The 23,438-nt window shown below is 45.5% G+C and overlaps 1 protein-coding gene, 1 long non-coding RNA gene and 1 other non-coding gene across 3 annotated transcripts; 2 read left to right on the top strand and 1 right to left on the bottom strand.

Moving 5' to 3' along the window:
* Window positions 1–6,568: 6,568 nt before the first annotated feature.
* On the bottom strand, window positions 6,569–16,480 carry GLRX5 (glutaredoxin 5). The gene is made up of 2 exons (XM_055555824.1): window positions 16,100–16,480; window positions 6,569–7,228 (listed from the first exon to the last, which is right to left on the bottom strand). Exons 1-2 carry the CDS (start codon window positions 16,395–16,397, stop codon window positions 7,050–7,052), a joined length of 477 nt encoding a protein of 158 aa, XP_055411799.1. The 5' UTR covers window positions 16,398–16,480; the 3' UTR covers window positions 6,569–7,049.
* Window positions 16,481–16,825: 345 nt separating this feature from the next.
* Window positions 16,826–22,717, top strand: LOC129633863 (uncharacterized). The gene is made up of 3 exons (XR_008705334.1): window positions 16,826–16,983; window positions 18,232–18,475; window positions 22,538–22,717. It is a non-coding gene; the product is annotated as an uncharacterized LOC129633863 (long non-coding RNA).
* On the top strand, window positions 17,646–17,918 carry LOC129634631 (small Cajal body-specific RNA 13). The gene has a single exon (XR_008705809.1). It is a non-coding gene; the product is annotated as a small Cajal body-specific RNA 13 (non-coding RNA).
* Window positions 22,718–23,438: the final 721 nt, after the last annotated feature.

The raw sequence follows: 23,438 nt of genomic DNA, 5'->3' as shown, positions 1-23,438 counted from the left end.
CCGGGAGTCTACAAACTTTATTGGACCGGGATGCCAACAATCAGAAGGTGACAGAGGAAAGAAGTGACAAAGGAAAGGGCTGGGATCACAGACAGAGGAGGGAGCGAGGGAAGGAGGGCCGGGCAGAGAGACGTGAGAACCAGGGCTGGTCCCGAAGTAAGGGCGGAGGCTCTGCGCAAGCGCAGAGACAGAGGGCGGGCCAGGACTGGGTCTGAGGTCAGAAGGGAAATCTTGCAGATGATGGGAGCTCCTGGGGAGAGCCCTCCGGCCTCCGGCTCAAATACCCGCTTCCTGCCGTTGGGAATCTCACCAAATGAAGCCCAGTGGGACCTCTGGCCTGTCCGCTTGTCCACGCACTACGGAGACCCTGGGGGCACTTTTCCTTGCGCTTCATTCACCTCTGCCCAGTTAGGCCTGCTCTGATGGCCCCCGTCTCGAAAGCTGACCCTCCACCTCCTCACATACCTAGTCAGGCACAGCCAGGGGGAACTTGCAAAAGCCCTGGGCTCCTGGTTGAGTATTTTGGGGGAAACGCAGATCAAATTCAGTGGCAAGAACAGTTCTTCCCTTCAGGGCTGCTACTCCCAGACTCGGTGGCCAGAGCTCCATAGAGGCTGAGGATGCAATTATTTGGTCAGGCCTCCGGAGTGACCCACAACGTGAGGACCGCAGTTCCAGTCCTGCTCCTCACTGGGTAATGACCTTGGATGAGGGACTGCAGCTCTCTGAGTCTGTTTTGTCATCTGAAAGGGAGAGATAACACCCTACATTTGCAGACCTTTTGTAACCAGTAAATTAGGGCTCTAAATGCCGAGGGCAGGGGAGGCGGTGCTCAATAAACCTTTGTGTGCTGATCCCTGTCCGCTCATTCCAAGTGATGCCCACCATGAAAATCCAGTAACCGCTTGTAGTAGTTTCCTTTCGCTTCTGTAACAAATAACCCCAACTTGATGGCTTAAGACAGCATGCATTTTTCTTCTTACAGTTTGGGAGACCAGAAATCTGAAATCAATTTCACTGAGCTAAAATCAAGACCTATATTTATGTGGCAGCCTGGATGAGAGGGAGGCTTCCCAGGTGGCACTAGGGATAAAGAACCTACCTGCGAGTGCACGAGACGTAAGAGACAGATTTGATCGTGGATCGGGAAGATCCCCTGGAGGAGGGAATGGCAGCCCACTCCAGTAGTCTTGCCTGGAGAATTCCATGGACAGAGGAGCCTGGAGGGCTACAGTCCATCCATACATGTCCAAAGAATTGGACATGACTGAAGGGACTTAACATGTAGGCCTGCTGGATAGGAGGGGGATTTGGGGGAGAATGGATGCATGTATACGTATGGCTGAGTCCTTTCGCTGTTCAACTGAAACTACCACAACATTGTTAATTGGCTATACCCCAATACAAAATGAAAAGTTTAAAGTTGGGGGAAAAAAAAAAAACAAAAAAACACGGCCTATATTCCTTCTGGAGGCTCCAGGGGAGAATCTGTGTGTCCTTGCCTTTTTCAGGTTCTAAGGACACCTGTGTCCCTGGGCTCATGGCGGCTTCTCCATCTTCAAAGGACTTGTGATGACACTGGCCCCACCCAGATGATCCAGGACAATTTCCCATTAATTTAATCACAGCTGCAAAGTCCCAGGGAACAGTCTCACAAGTTTTGGAAGTCAGGATGTGAACCTCTTTGGGGCCCTTTTATTTAACCTACCACACCAATCTTTTGCTCCATTAAAACTGCAGTGACTTGGACAGACAGAATTGATAGCATCCTTTGCAGTCACCTCTGTAATAGTGCTCTGCTCGCCCAAGAATCATTCTACGGTGTTACTAAGAAATTGTGGATAAAAACTCAAAGGTCAGAAAGCCCAAATAATGGGAAATGTGCCCCAGGTCCCCAGGGTTACAGCTGTATGTGTAAAAGCAACTGCTGAAGTTCTCCTTCAAATTCCAAATATGTTAATGCTCCCCTGGCTCAAGGCAGGAGGAGATTATCTGATCCCTGGCTAACGGCTCAGCCCCAGACCTGGGGTCCAGAGCAGGAAGAGCTCCCATCACATAATACAGGACTTAGCCTGGACTCCCCTGGAGGAGGGATAAATTCTGATAAATTAGAATTGACTCAAGGTTAAACTATGTTCTTTCAAATAGACTTTCCAATGATGAAACCTATTCTAACCTATTGGTTCAGTAAACAGTTTCCACTAAACGAAAAGAAGTACTATTTAAAAAAAATTAAAACTCAGTGGCAGTTAGTCCAACTGTAGTATTAGGAAAGTAATTTACAGGGAATTCTTTCTGTCTCAGGACTCCCTTACCCCAGCCCCAAGAGCAGATAAATAATGGATACACTCCACTGAGAGTATTAAATTTTGCCATTGACCTTCAAAGATGAGTTTGCATGCTCTGGGAACAACCAGACAATGGCCCGTCAATAGATACAGACTTATCTCTACTCCCTTACTAAGCCTAACAATGATGGTGAATAATGTACCACAATCAAGTCCAGATCTAGTCCAAAGTAACCATGGAGGTTAACCTATGTGGAGAGCTTATTATGGGCTAGGCTTTTGATGTGGATTCTCCGATCTCATAACAAGCCTGACGTAGGTGACATTCACCACTGTCCTGTTCAATAGAGAAGGCAAAGGGGTTATTAATGTGTCTGAGGCCTGTCACATATCTGGGAAGAACTAGAATAGGAATCCAGGAAGTTTGATCCAAACCCAAGCTCTTCTGCACTGCCCTGTGCTGCCGCTCTGGTGAACTGCAAGAACCTAACACTTCTTACATCTTTATTTAAAAAAAAAAAAATTATTTATTTATTATTACTTTTGATTCTGCTGGGTCTTCGCTGCTGAGCGAGGGCTTTCTCTAGTTGCAGTGAGCCGGGGCTCCTCTCTAGTTGCAGTGAGCAGGCTTTTCATTTCTGTGGCTTCTTTTGTTGTAGAGTATGGGCTCCTCTGGTAGCTCAGATGTTAAAGAATCTGCCTGCAATGCAGAAGACCTGGGTTCGATCCCTGGGTTGAAAAGATCCCCTGGAGGAGGCTATGGCAACCCACTTCAGTATTCTTGCCTGGAGAATCCCATGGACAGAGGAGGCTGGCAGGCTACAGTCCATGGGGTCACAAAAAGTCAGAGGACTGAGTGAGTAACACACGTACGGGCTCCAGGGAGCATGGGCTCAGTAGTTGTGGCACGTGGGCTTAACTGCCCTGTAGCATGGAAGCTTGCCAGACCAGGGATCGGACCTGTGTCCCCTGCACTGGCAGGCAGATTCTCAACCGTGGACCCCCAGGGAAGTCCAGGACCTAATGCTTCTTTTGTGACTCATCTAGAAAGAACAGAAAATATTACTTATTTTTTACATATTTTTCTGAGCATGACATATGCTACTTATATGGGATCCTTGAGTGAAGACAAGCAAAACGGCGATTACAGCCTGGTGTGATGGAAAAGAAGGGGTTGTGGGGGTAGAACGGGGTGAGGAAAGGCCGTCAGGGATGGCAATCTGGGAGAGAGTGAGAAGGCCAGTGAAGTGTGTATGGAAGACCAGTCTGGCTGCAGTCAGGAAAAGATCTTTGAAGCAAGGTACACTTCTTACTCACTCAGTCAGGTCTGACTCTTTGTGACCCTATGGACTGCAGTCCGCCAGGCTCCTCTGTCCATGGGATTCTCTGTCCCATGGGAAGAATACTGGAGTGGGTTGCCATGCCCTCCTCCAGGGGATCTTCCCAATCCAGGGATCAAACCCAGGTCTCCCATACTGCAGGCAGCTTTCTTTACCAGTTTAGCTACTAGGGAAGCCCAAGAATACTGAAGTGCTTTGCCATTCCCTTCTCCAGGGGAACTTCCCGACCCAGCAATCAAACTGGGGTCTCCTGCATTGCTTATGGATTCTTTACCAGCGGAGCTACCAGGGAAGCCCTTAGACTCGGACCAGATCTGCTCCAAATTCTCAAGTGGATTATGAAATCTATTTTTTTTTAATAGCTATCAAATCTACTTCTGTTTCTGTGACCATCCACCAATACCTATTTTTGCCGGCCAGTGACTCTCAGAAACAAACCTGGAAGCTTCCTTGCCTCTGGTTTAAATTTACTCCAACTTAACTTTGCCAACACAAAGGTCGATCCTCTGAACCCTTGGCGCAATCTCTCCCATTACGAATACCAAGGGACCCAACCTCTCAACATACAATTTTTCTCTTTAACAAATGGTAGTTCTTTAATAATTACAGGAAAGCGTGAGGACCCATGTTCTACTCAATTCAATAGGGCCAATAACAAGTCTTAAAACTTACCTTCTGTTCTATAATATCTCCCAAACCTCAACTCATACAAATGTTTAGTCTTCTAAAATAACCTCCTCTATTTCCAACAGTCTAGTAACACAGTACTTTGAAGTTGTGACAAAAATCCAATAAATCAAATGGTAACAGCCGATGTCCTGCAGTGGAAAGCTGTGAAGCAGACCTTGCATAGTTAAAACAGATGATGTGTGACATTGCTGTTTGTACAAGGGATTCTGGTGTCACTGTTCTAATTATCACGGCAAATTCTAATTATGCAGATCATTAAAATTATTCAGACTGACATCAGATACCATCTTCAATTTCCCACTTGGGAAAGACGTGTCAAGCATAGAGAAAGAAAGTATTAATGAACTGCTGGAAAGAACATTTCCATTCCTTGTAGAGCTCAGTGATTGCTTAAACTTTTAAGCTCTCTGGTGACTGATATGATCTCACTATGATTCATAAGCCTCTGAGTCCAATTATTTACTTGGCGGCTCTCTCCCAGTGCTGATATTCTAGGGAGGTTTCCTACATTGATGTTTCCCTGCAAATGTTTCTCATCATTTCATTGTTTAGATGAACCCTACAGGGATAAAGGCAGGTTTAGGGGAAAAGCCAAAAGGAGCAAAATTATGGAAAAGCACCAGATGCGAAGGCGAGGGTCAGTTTTGCACACTCACGTGTGTGCCCCAGAGCCTGGTTCTCATCCAGGAACAGTAAGAGAGTGATTTCCTACTGGTTCTTTCTAAAAGACAAGGTCACAGGCTTGGCTCAGCCTTGGCATGGTAGCAGCACAGGGCTTCCTTCCAGTGCCCTCATTTTCATTTGTAAAACATGCTTCCAACAAATGAGCTCCAACCTCCTCTAAGGGTCTGTGTAAGCTCTTAGTGTAGAGCAGACACAAAAGGTATTGATGGGATGAAGAGTACACAACACGTGTAACATGAAACCTTTTGTGACAATAATCTGCTTTTCTTTCCCCTGAAGCCCTGAGTTCTGTAATTTACCAAGGCCAGCCCTCTCATCTAATAGGACAGCCCACAACGACCTGTGGGGGGCTACAATTCGTCTTTCCTTTCTCCACAGGCTCTTGGGGGGGTGGGGGGTGGGGGGGTGCAGGAAGGATGGAGCCAGGAGCTGAGACCTGCAGGACCACCGGGCAGGTCAATCTTTACCCCACTAAGTCCATCCGTTTTCAGAGCTTTTCCAAGAGGCATTCATGTAGACTCAGTGATCAGCACAGAGCAAGCCTCCCGAACGGCTCTGGGGAAATAAGCCATCCTCTTTGTTATTACTTTTGCTCTTTAAAAAAAAAAAAAAAAATGCAGCTTCTTCCTACCTCTGCCACTGTGCACTTCTGAATAGATGCTTTGTTTAAGCCCTTGGAGATGAATGAAGGCTTGTGGGGACCCCAAGGTGTAAGAGTGGGCTTTCTTCCTATGAGTTACTGTAAAGCTTACCTCCAGCTCCACTTTCAGCTCAGGTGGAGAAGAAACAGTCTTGTTAAAAGATACCATGCGCTGGAAGATCTCAACTATGATTCCAATTATGTTCTTTTTTTATAAAGGCCCTATTTTTAAGGAATAAAAGGTTCACAAGATCCCATGCTCTGGAGGGAGTTAATGGCCGCTTCCTATCAAAGTGCAGCACAGCTGGCCAAGCACAGGTCTTTGGAGACGGGCAAGCGGGGTGCCCCCTCGTGTCTCCCCCTCACTTCTTGCCAGTCCAGCCCGCCCAGGACTCCAACTGGATCATCAGCGCCTCTCAGCATTGACAACACTTACTTCCCCTCAAGAAATTAGAGCACAGCTTGATGGCAATTTTCATGGAAATTTTAATAGAAGAGTATGAGACTCACTCTTAATTTCTAAAATCCAAAGGTCAGAGTTACTAAAAGTCCTTCTAGACCGAATGTCCGTGTCCCCTCAAAATTCCTATGCTGACATATAACCTAACTCCCAAAGGGATGGTGTTAGGAGGTGGGGCCTTTGGGAGGTGATCAGGTCGTGAGGGTGGACCCCTAATACATGGGATTAGTGCCCTTAACAAAAGGGGCCCCAAAAGTGGGAACACGGCTGTCTGTGAAGCAGGAGTGGGCCCTCACCACAGAGCATATCTGCTACAGCCTTGACCTTGGACTTCTGCCTTCCACAACTGTGAGAAATCTACATCCATTGTTTATAAGCCTTTCAGTCTACAGCATTTTGTTACAGCAGCCGGAACAGATGAACGCACAGACTTACTGCTGTTCAGAATAACCACTCACATGCAGTATCCCTGGGTTGGCATTTTATTTTTTAAAAAAACCCCAAAACCCAGGTTATCTTATTTTCTTCCTTGTCCATCAGTTTTCTTAACAGAACAAGTCACGAAAAACTGGGGGAGGGTGGGGGGGGGTTGGTATATTATCTTTGCAGACTGACGTATTTGTGGAGGACCCGTGAAGAATAACAATGATTCAAAAGCTCCCAGGTTTACTCCTGAATCAGGCAAAGAGCAAAGGACAAAACAAGAAGGAATTTTGTTTACAACAATCTCGTAATGCAACATTGATTATGACAGTACAGTGTTTACGATTATGTTCGAGATAGGATCTTCCTTGCCCAAACACCAGACATGCTAAAATCACTTGGCTGCTTACAAACTGGAGGAACCAGCGCAAGCAGTCATCTGAAGACTGGGAACCTGAACGGGTAAGGCTTCTCTGGTGGTGACACGCTGACACCAGCGGCCCCTCGCCCGGGGCCACCTTCCCTCACTTCGAGTCCTGGTCTTTTGTTTCATCTAAGAGGGCGGAGCGGATCCCCAGCTTTTTCAGTTCTTCTACCAGGTCCCCGTTCTGGTGCATCTGCAGGAGAATGTCACAGCCCCCCACGAACTCGCCGTTAAGGTACACTTGTGGGATGGTGGGCCAGTTGGAGTAGTCTTTAATGCCTACGGGGAAAGAACATCGAAGGTCATTGGAACGAACAAAGATGAACCTGCATGACGACAAGTCTCCCTGCTCTGAGCAGAACACCCCTTGTCCCTCCCTTGCTCCTCATCCCTGGGGAAAGCGTAAGCTTTAGAGTCCAGTGAACTGCTGTTTAAACCTTGACTCTCTGGGACTTGCCTGAAGGTCCGGTGGCTAAGACTCTGAGCTCTCAAAGGCAGAGGGCCAGGGTTCAAGGGTTGCCACACGCTGCAACTAAGACCCAGCACAGCCAAATAAATAAATAACAAAACAAACAAACAAAAAAACCCTGACTCTTCCAATTATAAATAAACTGAGAGGCCTCCATCCTGTTTTTACCTTCATCCCACAGTTTTTACGAGAATCAGGTAAGAAAAACTCTCATAAATGACCTGACTCACAACTGACCCTGGATAATGGCAGAGTACTTGATTAGTTAATGCAGGCTACACAAGATACACAAGGTGATATTCCCCATGCTTGTGCCAGCCACGTTGCAAAATAAAAAGAGAAATGCCACAACTTCAATTCCAAATGGACGACTGAAGGTGGGCCCATCACAGTGACTCACTGGCAGACTGGGCAGCCCCCACCTAGAGTTCTTCATGCCTGTCTTGGTTGGTGAAGCAAGACACTGAGTCACTGGGTTTTATCTTGAATGATTCTCTTAACCGAGCAAAAATCCGTCTCCTGTGTCTATAGACTATGGCTCTGGCCCTATTCCGCCCCTCAGATGGGACAGCTGGGCTGGTTCAGCCCAGAATTCGTTGGGACTGAGGAAAATGAAGGGAGGGCCCAGGGCTCACAAAGGCCCGTGTCCTGGGCCAGGCGCAGGGCCACAGGCCGAGGGAGACCCATGCCCCGCACTAACAGACAAGGACAGTGGCTCCAAGGACACAGCGCGAGGACGCGCCTCCTGGGACAGGGCAACCATCTGATGATTCTGTTCAGAGCTGGGCCATGAGGGTGATGGTTATGAAAGAAATGTGGTTTCAATCTTAAGACATTAAAGAAAACAAAAAAAAACCTTTTCTGAATTCCTCATCTTTTACTGTCTTTTTGACTCAGAGCCTGAGATTGAAGTGTACTTTTTTAAACATACAAATAAATGAAACAGAAAAGTCAACAGATTCTTCAAGCAAAAGATCGTATTAGGCAAATTTTAGAAATCAGTCAAGTGGTGGTTTTTATGTAAACAAACAATACAAAACCTTCTGCTTGATGCCCCATCATTTATTATCAGATGTGTTCAACCAAGTAAGATGGCCAATATGAGTTATTTTACAAATAACAGTCCCATGATACCCTATGTTTTTCTCTTTTAAGTCACTGCCTCCTAAAAAAAAAACAGCAACTTTGCTGACCAGGACAGCGCTAGAAGGTTGCCGCTGGAGAGTTTTATCTTTCTTCTGCAGACAGACTTCAAGGATGAAGAAATGGTTACAACATTATAGGCTCTGAAAAGTTCCCTTCGAAGCCACTCTGGGTTTCTGTTTTTTTAAAAAAAAGCCAGCTGGAGGTTTGGAGATTATCAATTAAGGGCAAATTCCACGAACCATCAGAATGTCTTCATACTGGAATACTCTGAAGAATTCAGGTTTTTCATTGCTCTGATGCTTGGTACTACATAAATAATTACTTAGCATGTAAGTTGTGTGTTTGGGATTTTTTTTTAAAAAATTCTATTCTCAAACACAAAGAGACTATCAGAATTTACTTATGTTTCCAATAATTCATTTTTTAAAAATTTATGATGGGGAGGATTAGGAATCGTTTAACATGAACTTTTTACCTCTTCTAAACTTTCTTAAACATCTTTTACATTTATGTACACAAACCATTTATCTGCACAACACTATGGGTTTTTTCCCCCAATTAATAATACGTGCATTAAGCTTTCCATAGCAATAAATATCTACTGATTCTTTTGGTGAACGCCTGTAATTTTTTTTTTTTTTTAACGTGCCTCGCAGCATGCAGGATCTCAGTTTCCCGACCAGGAATTGAACCCAGGCCCCCTGCATTGGGAGTGTAGTCTTAAATCACTGGACCGTCAAGGAAGTCCCAGTGCCTACAATTTTTGAAACACTCCAAAGGTGAAAAAATTTGCCCTCTGAAGGCCACCCAAAACCACATGTTTAATCCTAAAAAGTATGATGTTTTAAAATAAAACCTTTGTTGAGGAAAAGAATGATTTGCTTTCATCAGTTGTTTTTATGCTCAACCATGGTTGTACCATGCTCAACCACAGCATCAGGCTTGTCCCATTCACTGAATATTATGTTGCTGCAGACCATGCAGCCCAACGACAAGGAAGGAAGGGAATCCATTCTTACCACCAAAACTGCTGAAACAAGTGGGCTTTTGGACCACTCTGAATATCCAACACAGTCACGTGCAGGGGAGACTGATTCCTTGCAAACCCCATGGCCCGTGACTGTGCTGATCACTTACACTTCAAGAACGTAGGAGAACCCACCTCAGAGCACAGGATGGCACTGTGGGATTCTCCAGGCAAGAACACTGGAGTGGGTTGCCATTTCCTTCTCCAGTGCATGAAAGTGAAAAATGAAAGTGAAGTCGCTCAGTCGTGTCTGACTCTTAGCGACCCCATGGATTGCAGCCTAACAGGCTCCTCCGTCCATGGGATTTTCCAGGCAAGAGTACTGGAGTGGGGTGCCATTGCCTTCTCCGACAGTGCTGACAGTTTATCATAATTAAACTTACCTGCTTCTTTGATTTTTAGATTATCAAGTGTTGTGGGTGGCTGATGTCAAAGCAAAGCTCTAACATCTTTCCTAAAAACGATGCCATTTTCCATGTTTTAAAAAGTCTGATTACAAGTTTAAATATTAAAGGAAATACCCAACTGCTTCTTAGAGAGTGAAGTGAGAAACTCCCAAAAACAAAACACTATAAATCATAAATTGGAAACTAAAATTCTATGAAGTCACAATCAATTAAGTATGGCTAATTTTTCTCACCCTTTAAATTTTCAGTGACTACAATGTAAGTGTGAATATTTGTGTAGTTCTTGCATCTATCGCTTGGAATAAACCAGAGAGCAATTCTTGAAAAATTAGAAAATCATAGCCAAGAATGGATCTTAATGATAACCATACTTTATAGATGATAAAATGTGATTCTGTTTGTGACAGAAAATGCTGAATGCAAAGTTACATAACAGGTAAAACCAGGACTGGGACTTAGGAGTCTCTTACAAAATCAGTTCTACATACACCCACTGCTCCACCAAAAATTTTAATATTCCAAAGTATCAAGTCAGAGGGGGAAAACATTCTAGAAAATTCCCTTCCAGAACTTTCAAAAGGTGCTTCTAAAATTCTTGACATTTCAGAACACTGGACGTCATTCCTGCTTTGGACAATCAACCATAAGAGCACCGTGATTGCAGTTTTCCTTTTTCCCGGTAGATTTTCAGGACGGGAGCTTCAGAGTCTGATGCAGGTTAATTCCAACTCTGCCAATTAGGGGACTCTACTCCTTGGTGAGGTTACGTCACGTCCTCTGGAGTCATGTAGTTCTCCATATTCCCTAACTTAAGAGTACTTAAGCACTTAAGCAGGTAGGACTGCTTGAGATAATGTGAGCTAAAAGCATCAAAAATAGCAGAGCTTCAGGAGAGGAAAAGTAAACCACAGTGCCAAGAAGGAACCAGGAGGAGGGACTGGCAACCCGCTCCAGTATTCCTGCCTGGGAAATTCCATGGACAGAGGCGTCTGGTGGGCTACAGTCCATGGGGTCACAAAGAGTCGGACACGACTGAACGACTGAACAGGCACACAAAAGGAACAAGGCTTTGGTTCAGGGGTCAGCCTGGCTGGCTGGCTTGTAAATACAGCCTCAGGTAAATCGCATCTCTTAGCCTCTGTTTCCTTTTCTGTAAAATGGGAATAACTCTGCCTCACAGATTTATTATGAAGATTAAGTAAGTTAAAATTGGTGAAAGGAATTAAGCTCCCACAGTGCCAGGCGCACTGTGGCTACTCTCTCCATGTCAGTATCCTCTACCCCACTCACAGTGATGCTCTTCTGACAACATATGCAGCGGAGAAAACAGAGGGAAAGAATGCGGGGACACCAATGAAGCATGCCATGCAGCAATAAAAATACCATTTCCTGAGCTACGGCTTTCTGAGTTTCATACTCTTACATTTTTCACACATCTAATCTTATTTCACCTTTACAGAGGTATGTATCCTTATTCTACAGATGAAGAAATAAGGGCTCTTAGGTTAAATAACTTAACCAGTGTCATGGAGATAGCATATGGTGGAGCTAGAATTTGCGTCCTGGTGCCTGGAAGTCCAAAGGCCAGGTTCTTGACCACCAGAGGTGGCCTCTGGCCAGGGGCTGGCATCAGTTACTCCTGCCCACCTGTGAGCCCCACCTGCGAGCCCCACCTGCATGACACACAGATCTGCAATCCATGGGACCGCTTCACATTTTGAACATTTATATACACACACGGCATTAAGTCACAATTACCTTTTTGCAACTGGTTGCTGTTTAGTCACTAAGTCATGTCCGACTCTTTTTCGACCCCATGAACCATAGCCTGCCAGGCTCCTCTGTCCATGAGATTTCCCAGGCAAGAATACTGGTGCAGGTTGCCATTTCCTTCTCCAGGGGATCGTCCCAATCCAGGGACTGAACCCGAGTCTCCTGCATTGGCAGGTGGATTCTTTACCACTGAGCCACCTTTTTGGCCAAACATTGTGTTTTCTGAGATTCAGTCAGATTAAATACCTTTAGATCTAATTAATTTTTTAACCATAGCTTAGTTTCCCATCACATGACACAGTTGCTTTCTTCAGTCTGCTGCTAAGAGACCAAGATCCTTTCTTGCCCACTTTTCATTACTACAAAGAAGCTGCACATCCTTACAGGAGTCTCCAAGTTCACAGGCAGGGGACGGTCTCTCCAGCCCAAGGGGTGGCAAACCACAGCCTTCGGGCCAAGTCCGCTCCAATTCCTTGTTTTTATAAGTAAAGTTTTATTGGAACTCTGCCTCTCTCCTTTGTCTAGGTGTCGTCCCTAACTGCAGTACACTGTAACGGCAGAGCTGAACGGGTGCCAACAGAGACCACTGGGCACCCAAAGCCTAAAGTACTTATGCTCTGGCTCTTCACAAAGGAAGCTTGTCAATCCCTGCTGTAGACTAAATACCCGCGAGTGAAACAGATGGGTCTTCAGGTCGGTTCACCTTCAACCTGCCCGGGTACTGAGAGTTTCTCCTCCAGAGGGTGGGCACACGTTATCTCCCTGTCTGCAGCATACAACCCGCCCTCCACAGACACGTACGCACACTCCTGATCTGACTTCTTGCTAACATCATAGCTTTACTACGGCCTTAAAGTCCTGGACGCTGGCGAGGCTGAGTCTATTTTCAAATGCTTAAGAACCATTCGACAAAGGATGATGGTTATTCATTCAACAGACACTGCTCTCTACGTGAAGAATACAAGAGTAATCTGAATAGGCAGAAATTCCAGTGCCCATAATGTTTTTACGAGCATGGAATAGAGTTTACGATAAAATGATAAAGAAAAGAAGCAGTTTTCATTGAGACACTCACTGAAAGCTCGCTTTGCACAAGAAACACACACAGTGCTCCGGGAGTCACAAAAGACATGTTCCCCGCTCTCAGGATGGCAGAACGCTATATATAGACACGTGTGATCTCAACTCTACTAAAAAAAAAATAAAACTGTTAGAAGGTAGATCCAAATGTTAATAATAATGGTTTATGGTTTCCACCAGAATTACAGTGGATTTTCATTTGCTTTAGGTTTTCATCATTGTTTTCCAAGTTTCTCCCATGAACACATGTTTCTTTTGCAACCGAAAGTAAAGACTAGTCTTTGTTAAGACCAGGGGTGAGATATGGGTCCCTATCCCTTTGGGTCCCACTGTGGTTGTCTTCGATGTGTGCTCCAGGTTTTAAAAAAGGAAAAAAAAAAACTTGAGGAAGGACCAAGTGCAAAGCTGCCTCACAGTCGCCCTGGTTCCCTGGGTCTCAGGTCTCAGCCTGACGCTTCTGGGCACCACACTCCGCGGACCGAGCGCCCAGAAGCAGGAGACAGTGTCTGAGAGTCTTCCTCCAGCTTGGGCTCTTTGTAAAGCTCAGCCGCCTCTGGCACAAGAAAGCAGGAAAGGCCAGTTTTGCAGGAGTCCCTCTCCGGTTGTGGTTTTCATTCTGTCTGCCCTCTAGGGAAAGATTGAAGGCAGGAGGAGAAGGGGACGACAGAGGATGACATGGTTGGATGGCATCACCGACTCGAAGGATATGAGTTTGAGCAAGCTCCGGGAGTTGGTGACAGACAGGGAAGCCTGGCGTGCTGCAGTCCGTGGGGTTGCAGAGTCGGACACGACTGAACGACTGAACTGAACTGAACTCTCCTGTTACTAGAAGTGACCTTGGGTCTGGGAAAGGCACACAGGCATATCCTTGGTTGGCAAGAGCTAGCATCAGACAGGCTGTCAGTCTCTAGCGGTAAACTCAAAGCTGTGGCAAGCAAAAAGATGGAGTCTTCAAGTTTCAAAGCCCCACCCAGGCTAAACTAATCCTCACCTGCTTACACCGCCCTGCCCTAAGTCTGGAGGTTGAGACTTACACTAATGCTTACTTTTATAGGCAACAAAAGACATGTATTATGTTCAATATACATGTAACACATTTACTAACTAAACTAATGGTCTGATGAAGGTCAACAGTCAAGACATTTAAGGGTTAAATTCCTGTTGCTATGGTTTGAACACTTAAGAACAGAAGACTGAAAGTCAAACACAGAAGTGTTCTTAGCAAAAACATTCTCGCTCCTGCTCTTACTTTAAGTTCACTGGCCAGATTGCAGAATGGCCTACCTCTGGTTATATTTAAAAACATTTTTTTTTTTAATTGAAGTACAGTTGATGCATAAAGTTTCAGGTATAGAGCAAAGGGATTCAGTTATACCATCCACTGGTTATATTAAACAGGAGAACTGAAAGTCACAAACTGGAGGCTCTCAAAACTTTATGCTAAGCAAGATATCAACAACACAACTTTTTACTAAGGGCCATAGTGGCGAGGCAAAGTCCCAGCTGAGACTGCAGTTACTCCTATCTTATCTTATAAGCAGAGACACCCTGCTGCTGGATGAAGACAGTAGCTCACCCTGTATGTGAAAAAAGCCAGCCACTTGGTAGCATTCCAGTAGACCAGGAAGGCAAAAGGATCGTGGGCATAATTCATGGTAGTATTACTTTTTTTTATTTTTAGTCGCTCAGTTGTGTCTAACTCTTTGGGATCCCATACCTTCTGGTAATGCTAAGCTGCCTTCACTCCTCATTTCCACCCACCAAAACCAAGAGTTCTATAGGGATTAGATAACATGGGGGAAAATACTTTTAAAGTCATAAAGTGCTAATAATAAAACAGCTACCATTTAGTGGGTGCCTTCCCTGTGCCAGGTGAGATGACAGGCACTTTCTAAAAGTTTTCCTTTCTCTTTGTTCCTCACAAAAACTTTGGCACACGTGGTTTCATTATCCTCATATTATTGAAAGGGAAAATGCAGTTTTGTGACTTGCTTCAGGCTGCAGAATGGATTGGCCACAGGATTCTAACCTGAAGCCTTTCCTTGACACCAGCATGTCTCGTCCATGTTGGAATGACGATGGTGGACAACTTCAAATGCAGAACAGCAAAATACAGAACTCGGCATGCAGACTACCACAGAACTTGGTGCCTTAAAACTCTCTCTAGGACATTGTCACTAAACAACCTCAGGAAGAAAGGGAGAACTCAGTCACTGAAAAGTCTAACTGGAATGCCACCCTTCAGCGGGTACAGGGACAGTCCCCCCATTTCTCTGCCAACCCCATCCACCCCAGCCAAAGGGCAGGCCTGGTTTTCCAGGCAAGAATACTGGAATGCGTTGCCATTCCCTTCTCCAGTCCTCCTACTCAACGCACAGGAAACAGAAGAATGCAGGGAAGGTTCACAGCAGGAGACTCAACAGCAAAGCTGCTAATTAACTGTCAGGGCCCTCTTCCCTCCCTCCAGAGCCAGTGACAAGTCACAGACTCTGCAGACTCTGCCCCAGAACCTGACTGGCTCCTGGAGCTGCCAGCTTGAGTTAGCTAGGGCTCAGGAGTCATTCCTCGTCCCGCTCCCCACAAACCTCTCTAAGACACCTTATCTCCCACAAATCCCCCCCATCCTTGAGTATCCGAACATGAATTTTCATGTCTTTTTCTCCCACAGCAGCAGACGTCAGCTAAGTCCACTCCAAAAGCGGAGTCAAGCCCCTCCTTGTAAGCAACGACAGAGAACGGTCCCTGACCACCCCCATCCCCCAGCCTTGAGGCACGACAGGCCAATCTCTGAACCCCCGAGCCTCAAAAAAGGGCAGCCTCGGCCCTCCCTGCACCATCAACAGTACCTGCCCCTTATCCACGGAACAGGCCACTCCCTCAAATTGTCCCCAAGTAACTACTCCTTAGGGCCTCTTCCTGTATCCCTCTGCCCCACTTCCCCACTCCTGCAGAGCTGGGAGTCGGGCTGCTCACCATGTTCCTTGGACTCACCCGAAAAGAACTCGCCCCGAAACGCCTATTGCAGCTCACAGTGAGAATCGGAGAACCGCTAGGACTTAAACCCGCTGCACAGGCTGGCCCAGAGCCCCAGATCTTCAAAACCCAGTTTCAACTCGATCGTGCCCCCACTCTAGATGCTCTAATGCGGTGTGGAAACCCGTACCCTGAACGCCCGCCCGACAGACCCTCGGCCCCGCAGAGCGGCCAAGGGAGGTCGCCCCCCAGCCCCGCCCGCAGCCGGCCCTGACCTTGCCGGAGCTGGGGGTCGTCCAGCACGTTGTAGGCCGCGTAGTCGCGGACGCCGTGCAGCCGCAGGATCTGCACCACGGCGTTGCTGAAGCCGCACTGGGGCTGCTCCGGAGTCCCCTTGAGGAAGACCACCACCTTGTCCTTCTTCACCAACGCGTCCAGGTGCTCCGACGAGCCGCTGCCGCCCGAGCCTGCCGCCCGCACGCCCGGGCCCCGGAGGCCGCCGCCTGAGCCGCGCCCCCAGCGGAGCAGAGCCGACGCCGCCGTCGCCGCCGCCCGGCCCAGGGACCCGCTCATCCCGGCACGTTGGCCGCAGCCCTCGACCGCCGGCGACCTGGGCTAGCCAGCCGGAGTCTTCCCGGGGCCCGGCCCGCGGCGGCTCGGCCCGCCCCCTGGAGGCCCTCATTGGACCGGCTCCGAATAGCTCTCCATCATTGGAAAGCTCTGGCCCGCAATTACTTGATTCTACCAATCAGATTGCTCGTCCCGCCCCGACAGGTTGAAGGCGGTCTTTATGTCTGAGCCACCACCCACCCCCTTACCATTGGCCGTCGGCAACCGCTTCTTCAGTTGATTGGAGAAAGTGGATGTCCATCAGTGTCGACGTTCCGCGGTAAGGAGAGGTGAAACCAGAAAGAAGACTTCCCTCCGAAGGGTAGACGGGCCTGCTGGGATACTGAGGGAGGACTGGGTCAGGCGCCGGGCGGGGTTTTCGCAGCTCCGCGGAACGCCGGGAAGGGGTCAAGTCCAGATGAGGGTTCCGGTTCCGGTGCAGACGGCGGCCTCGGTGTTGCCACGGCTGTGTGGTTGGCCGGTACCTGGGTGGTGAGCTCGCGTTGTTGGAGGGGCTGGAGTTGGCTTCGGTCCTGCGTTGTCCGCTTAGGTGAGCTGCCGGAGCTTCCGTGAGGCCGCGGCGGGAGCGGGGACCGCGCGGGCCTCTGGCGGCCGGGCCGGGCCGGGGTTACGAGGTCAGGGCGCGCGGGGCTTGAGTCCCGGCCCTCCGCCTGTCCCGCTGCCTACGTGGGAGACCCAGACCCTTTCTCGCGTCTGCACCTCGATTATTTCACTAAAATAGTTTTTGACTTTTAAAGTTCACGAGACGCTCTCGTCTGTGTGGTCGGGGCTTCGCTGACTTTTCCAGCCTACTTAAGCCCCTGGGCCTGGGCCCCAGGAAGGGTGTGTTGAATGGGAAACTTAAGAAAGGAATTGGTTCGTTCGAGAAGCGTTTTCCGAGCAGCTGCTGCGTGCAAGGCACGGCGCCGAGGCGAGACGTCCAGTGAGACCTGTGCCCCAAGGTTGACAAATGAGAGGCGGGCACAAAGCAATGTGGGATACAGGGGAGGGAAAGGAAGCCTCCCGAGGCCCACCGCTTTCTCCATTCTTCATTGTGCATGTCACACCTTGTCGTGCATCATTAGCTTGCTTGTTGCCTTCCCTCCCAGACTCCGACTTCATTCAGCGCTGCAGTTTCAGTATGTAAAACGGGTGCTCAGGTTGGTGACAGGAGTGACCGCCGAAGAGCGGGGCTCCGTGAAATCGCCGCGTGATCTGTAGTCTCGGCGTCGCACTGGGTTGATGGTACCCTGGAGCATCCCAGACTTGCAGAGAAAGCATCCTCCAGAGGAAGCTGAGGCATGACTGCTCGAGGGCCGGCAGTGCCATGTGCAATTTTCCTCTGATAGTTCCCAGTGCTGTTGCCACGGCGATGATGGCTGTGCCATGCCATTGTCTATCAACCAACAGGAAGAGAAACTGGCAGTCAGATATTGTTTAACAGACGAAGTGGTTTCTGTTGGACACTTAAGTACTGCTAACAAATTACCTTTCTTTTTTTTTTTTTTAAAACTCTTAAGTGTTTTAAAAGTGTGGCTGGAGGTGACCTCGTTCTGCATTCAAGGTTAAAAATCTGAAAATTAGAATATGTACTCTCAGCAAGAGTATCTTCTAAATAATCATTCAGCATGAAACTTGAGCCCCATAAGCTGAAAATTAAACTCAAGACTTTCCTGAGAAATGCTCCCCAGTGACATATTTATTTAACCCCCCTTCGATGGTATTGATGTTTAGTACTTTACTAATGTGGGACCCACGATTGATCAGCTTCTTAAAGAATCCTTTTTTTCTCCCCCAGAGTCATTGATTCCAGGTAAATCAGAGGAACAGACATCATGAACAGAAATAATACAGGAAGTGATGTGATGTGGAAGTTTAACTGTTGTTCCAGAAGTCCAGCATCTGTGGCTCATAACTTTAGGAACTGTATCATTTGCAAGGTCACCTAACTTTTACTCATATTGGGTTGGCCAGAAAGTTCATTCGGTTTTCCTGTAAGCTGAGAGAACCTGCACAAACTTTTGGCCAACCCAATACTTACAGTAAGTTTTTTTTTTTTTTTTTAATATAAATATTGACAGTTTGTTCCAGAAAACCTAAATTGTTCATTGCCTACTCTAAGCTGCCTGATTCTCTCCTTGTGTTCACTGGAATAGGGAGAAGAATTTGCAAACCGATTATGTGAGGGTCCGAAATGTAAAACCGGGTCGTGGGGAGTAGCCTGTTGTTTGCCTGGTGTGTAATATTGGCTTTGCCTGTACAACTGACAGACATTTTATTAAGTTGAGAATATAGCTGTCATTAAAGACTAAGAATAATCCTTGAGCAGGAAGAATATGAACCCTATGTTTTCCAAATTTACGATAGAGTTGCTGGTTACAGTCAAGTATGGTGAGACTGTCCGTGAAAGGCAAGGACATGGAAAAGCAAGTGGGAGTTCTTTCAAAGAGCTAGGTGGGGTGGCTTTGATAGGATGATGAAGGGAAAGAGATCACCTATCTAGACCAAAGAAATTGAAGCAATACACCTAAATGTAAGTTTTTAATAAAGTAACCTAAAGTATAAAATGTTGTATGTGTTGAATATATTCCTGTCTTTCACTTAAAACCACTCATCAGGTGTTAGCACCAAACATCAGTGATTTAAAGAATCAAAGAAAATAGTATTCAAAATATTTCCTCCGAAGCACCAGCCTCTTGTATATAACTTGCCATCTGAATTATCAACTTTCTTACTAGAGACTCTATAGTGAACCTATGACAAAAATACACTTCTTAAACAGTTGTAAGGAATTTGCATTTGTATGCAAGTGCATTTGGGGGTTCTGAACAGGGATGTCACCCTCTATCAGTTTGTGATCTCTCCCTTGTGGACATTAACAGGGAGGTGGGAGTGGGAAGTACAGGAAACTTAGAATCCTGGGATTTGGGTCACAAAGTGTAATTTGATCCCAAACTAAATAATCTACTATGTAAACATTCTAACTCAGGCATCCTAAAAATGTTTTTCTTCCCCATGGTTATTTATAGATAAGGTTTTACTATATTTAGTAAAATTTCTCCTTTCTACCCACTCCGAAAGCAAATGCATCGGTTGAACCCATAGTTAAAACCTTGCAAATTTGACATTGTTTCTTCCTATATATCAGCCCTAAACAAAAAGGATTACCCAGCCTATAGGTGGAACTTTATTTGAACACTTAGCGTGTTAGTGTTTTCATACCCTAACTTCAGTCCTGAGGTTCATGCTGCCTTCTGACAGGGTGTAGTTATTTTATAGAGGACACATGACCCAGAAATGTCCAGTAGGTCTGAGCTGGCCAGAGCATTCTGTGTCATTTTAAGAGAAAAGTGGCTGCTTGTGTTGCAGGATGGTTGGGGCCCCCAGACATTCCTGAGCTAGAATAGCGTTCAAGACCCAGATTTCTGTGGACCTGAGCCAGAACCTGGGAACTTTCTCTGTGATGACCTTAGCTCTTGAGTCATTTTAGAGCATCACTGTGATCCTGGAATTAACTTGATTCCCTAAAAATGATGTGTGAGAAAAATGTGTGGCAGTGCCCAGCCTCCCAAGAGGAGTTTTGCTCACTCGTAAGGCAAAGATAGAAATGCCTTTTCAACCTTTACTACCTCTATCTGACAAGACATCTGGGTTTATAAATACTCCTCTGGCCATGGGAGTGGCCTCGGTTTTGCTAATCGCAGTTTCTCACATCATGTGGGCTCAGCTTAGAGGCAGGAAAGGAGGCTTTCTTCAGGCACCCCCTTCTCTGCCGCAAAGGTAATGCTCTCCATCTGGGTAAAATGAAGAAAAATGCTGTAAACTGAGTTAGTTCAGTCTAAAGCAAACGGAGATTCAAGTGAAAATGAATCCTTGAAGAAGCTTTTATGAAAGCTTGGGTGTCAGCAGAACCTGATTCTGTTCTGGGATTTGGGATGTAGAGTGTGGGGTCTGGCTTCCAGTCCTGAGCATCTCGTACGAGCTTACTGGGATTGTCCCTGGAATTTCCCACCCCTCACATCTTACCCCTTCCTTGATTTGTGAAAAATATATTTATGACATTGGCAAAGTTCAGTTCCATTGCTCAGTTGTGTCCAACTCTTTGCAACCCCATGGACTGCTGCACGCCAGGCCTCCTTGTCCATCACCAACTCCTGGAGTTTACCCAAACTCATGTCCATTGAGTCGGTGATGCCATCCAACCATCTCATCCTCTGTCATCCCCTTCTCCTCCCACCTTCAATCTTTCCCAGCATCAGGGTCTTTTCCAGTGAGTCAGCTCTTCACATCAGGTGGCCAAAGTATTGGAGTTTCAGCTTCAACATCAGTCCTTTCAATGAACACTCAGGACTGATCTCCTTTAGGATGGACTGGTTGGATCTCCTTGCAGTCCAAGGGACTCTCAAGAGTCTTCTCCAGCACCACAGTTCAAAAGCATCAATTCTTCTGCACTCAGCTTTTTGTATAGTCCAACTCACATCCATACACAACCACTGGAAAAACCATAGCCTTGACTAGATGGACCTTTGTTGGCAAAGTAATGTCTCTGCTTTTGAATATGCTGTCTATGTTGGCCATAACTTTCCTTCCAAGGAATAAGCGTCTTTTAATTTCATGGCTGCAATCACCATCTGCAGTGATTTTGGAGCCCCCAACAATAAAGTCTGCCACTGTTTCCACTGTTTCCCCATCTATTTGCCAAGAAGTGATGGGACCGGATGCCATGATCTTAGTTTCCTGAATGTTGAGCTTTGTTGTTTCATTTTTAGTTCACATTTTATTTTAATCAAATCTAGATATGCATATAGATTAAAGAACCAAGTAGGTTTTATAAGCTTTTTCATTAGGTGATAACTTTCATCTCTTAGTCAGTTTCCTTGGTGCTTATCCCTGTATAAAGAACTTGTATACTTAGCTACTTTCTTAACTTTTAATGTTCAGGTGTTTGTTGCGCTCCCACTAAGAAAGATGAGGATTTAACTCCCTCCACATATGCATACCTCTTCCCATTACTTTCTCATTCAGTTGTCTCATAACTGGTTAGATCAGTATTTCATGTATTGCTGTTTTGTTCAGTTGCCCAGTCGGGTCCAACTCTTTGTGATCCCATGGACTGCAGCACTCCAGGCCTCCAACAAGATCGTTATTAGCACCAAAGAAAACACACCTATTGTGCAAGGGGAAGACATGGCCTACTACATGGCCCTACATGTCAGTAGTATTTATCTAGTCATAATAACATGAAAGAGTAAAAGAGCTGGCTTAAAACTGAATGAGCTTTAAGCCAACTTTTTCACTCTCACTTTCATGAAGAGGCTCTTTAGTTCTTCCCTTTCTGCCACAAGGGTGGTGTCTTTATACAAGGACTGGAGAGTTTCAATGAATTTCTTTGCATTCTGTTCCTCTGCTATTAGACATTTACTCCCAAAATACTGTTGTGTGTGTGTAGCACAACAAACAGGTTTTGTGTACAGGAATTCATCTGAAACTTGCCTTAGACCTGGATAATTGTTCTCGGGCATTTGGGCTCCTAAATTCTCTTTTCACTCTTTGTTAGTAACATCTTTTTGACAAACTTGAGCACTTTGGGTTCGTAAGTTTGTTTTGTTTTACCTTCACAAGCATTTAAAAAAAAAATTTAATTCAGAATTGTAACAAATTCAGTAAGTCTAACAGAAAATTAAATATTCCTGAATTATCTCCAGGATGAGAGTATGTATTGGACACAGATGTGATTTTTATGCTTTTTGAAACTAAAATGACAACAATTTCAGTGCAAAACTCCGATTAAAAAAATAACCCATAGTTTTTCACTTCTGAAAGTTGTTCCCTTTTAGCCCTTTGCTCCTCTGTCAGTGAGGACTGAACTCCCTGGCTACACATAGGCCTTTAAAATCAGACATCTGCTGGAATTTTGTCTATTGAGAACCTTATTTCATTTCAAGGGAAAGAACCCAAATGATATCTCCTATAAGGTCATATTAAAAATTAAAAGTTAATCATAAAGCATGCTAAGACTTGAGTAAAGGTGATAAAAGAATTCTGCTTAGCTGTTTAGTGAAACATTTTAATGTTTTGTGTTATGTTTCTTTCTTTATCAACAGGTAGATTCCATAACGCAGACTGTTACTATGTTCCAGAGACTTCTGAGAAGGTGCCTAGACCACAGAATTTCAGCAGCAAGGAGCCAGGGCTGTTGTGTGTTGCATGTTAGGACAGTTTATCTGTTGGCAGGAGTCTGTGTCTCCCTCTGATAATCTCTGAGCTCGCAGCCAGACGAACACTGAGAAAATTTTATTGTTTTCCTTTGAATGATGACTAAGATATATTACCAAGGCCATAAGTACTCTTTATGTTGAGTCAGAATTTCACTTCATACTTCAGCCTTTGGGCCTTAATAATTACATGCTTCAGAATTAACTAATACAGTTATGTAAAGTTTAATAATAAAATAAAATTAAAAAAAATAAAATAAAATAAAATAAAAAAGAAAAAAAAAAAAAAATTACATGCTTCAGAATTAAACCTTGCTCTCCTGGGAATCCATAGCTCTAACCTCCTTCACCAGAGTAGCTAGCAAAGGACCCTTGTTTCTCAGAGTAGGGGAGTGGGTTGGAAGTGGGATGACATTAACTGTTTATTTTCCTTTTGCAGGAAAAATAATGATTTTAAATAATATTTTTTTCTACTCTTCTAGCCAGAAAAATTAGCCACTTGCTAATTCTAAATTTGACAGTTTTTGAAAGTGAAACCTACTGAGATAGAATTAATTTGATAACAAATTTCCGTGAGCCAGAGTTTTGGAACTTTAATAAAAAGACTATATTATTAACCAATTGCACTTTGTAGAAAAATAATATAATAAAGAAGGGGGGAGCATTTTGCATAGGCTGCACTTACAAAATTGGGTCACCAAGAGAATTTTGTATTAAAACTTTGAGGAGGGCTTCCCTGGTGGCTCAGTGATAAAGAATCTGCCTGCCAATGCAGGACACAAGGATACCA

This window comes from Bubalus kerabau, chromosome 19 (assembly GCF_029407905.1).
Source record: "Bubalus kerabau isolate K-KA32 ecotype Philippines breed swamp buffalo chromosome 19, PCC_UOA_SB_1v2, whole genome shotgun sequence".
In the NCBI taxonomy this organism is placed as follows: Eukaryota; Metazoa; Chordata; class Mammalia; order Artiodactyla; family Bovidae; genus Bubalus; species Bubalus kerabau.
This window is presented reverse-complemented; position numbering and strand designations above follow the sequence as displayed.

Bases quoted from the DNA above. Each gene is read 5' to 3' on its own strand.
- GLRX5 (XM_055555824.1), bottom strand. From the start codon at position 16,397: ATGAGCGGGTCCCTGGGCCGGGCGGCGGCGACGGCGGCGTCGGCTCTG. The intron at 7,229-16,099 runs GTCAGGGCCGGC...CTTTCCCCGTAG, and splicing joins CGACCCCCAGCTCCGGCAAG to GCATTAAAGACTACTCCAAC.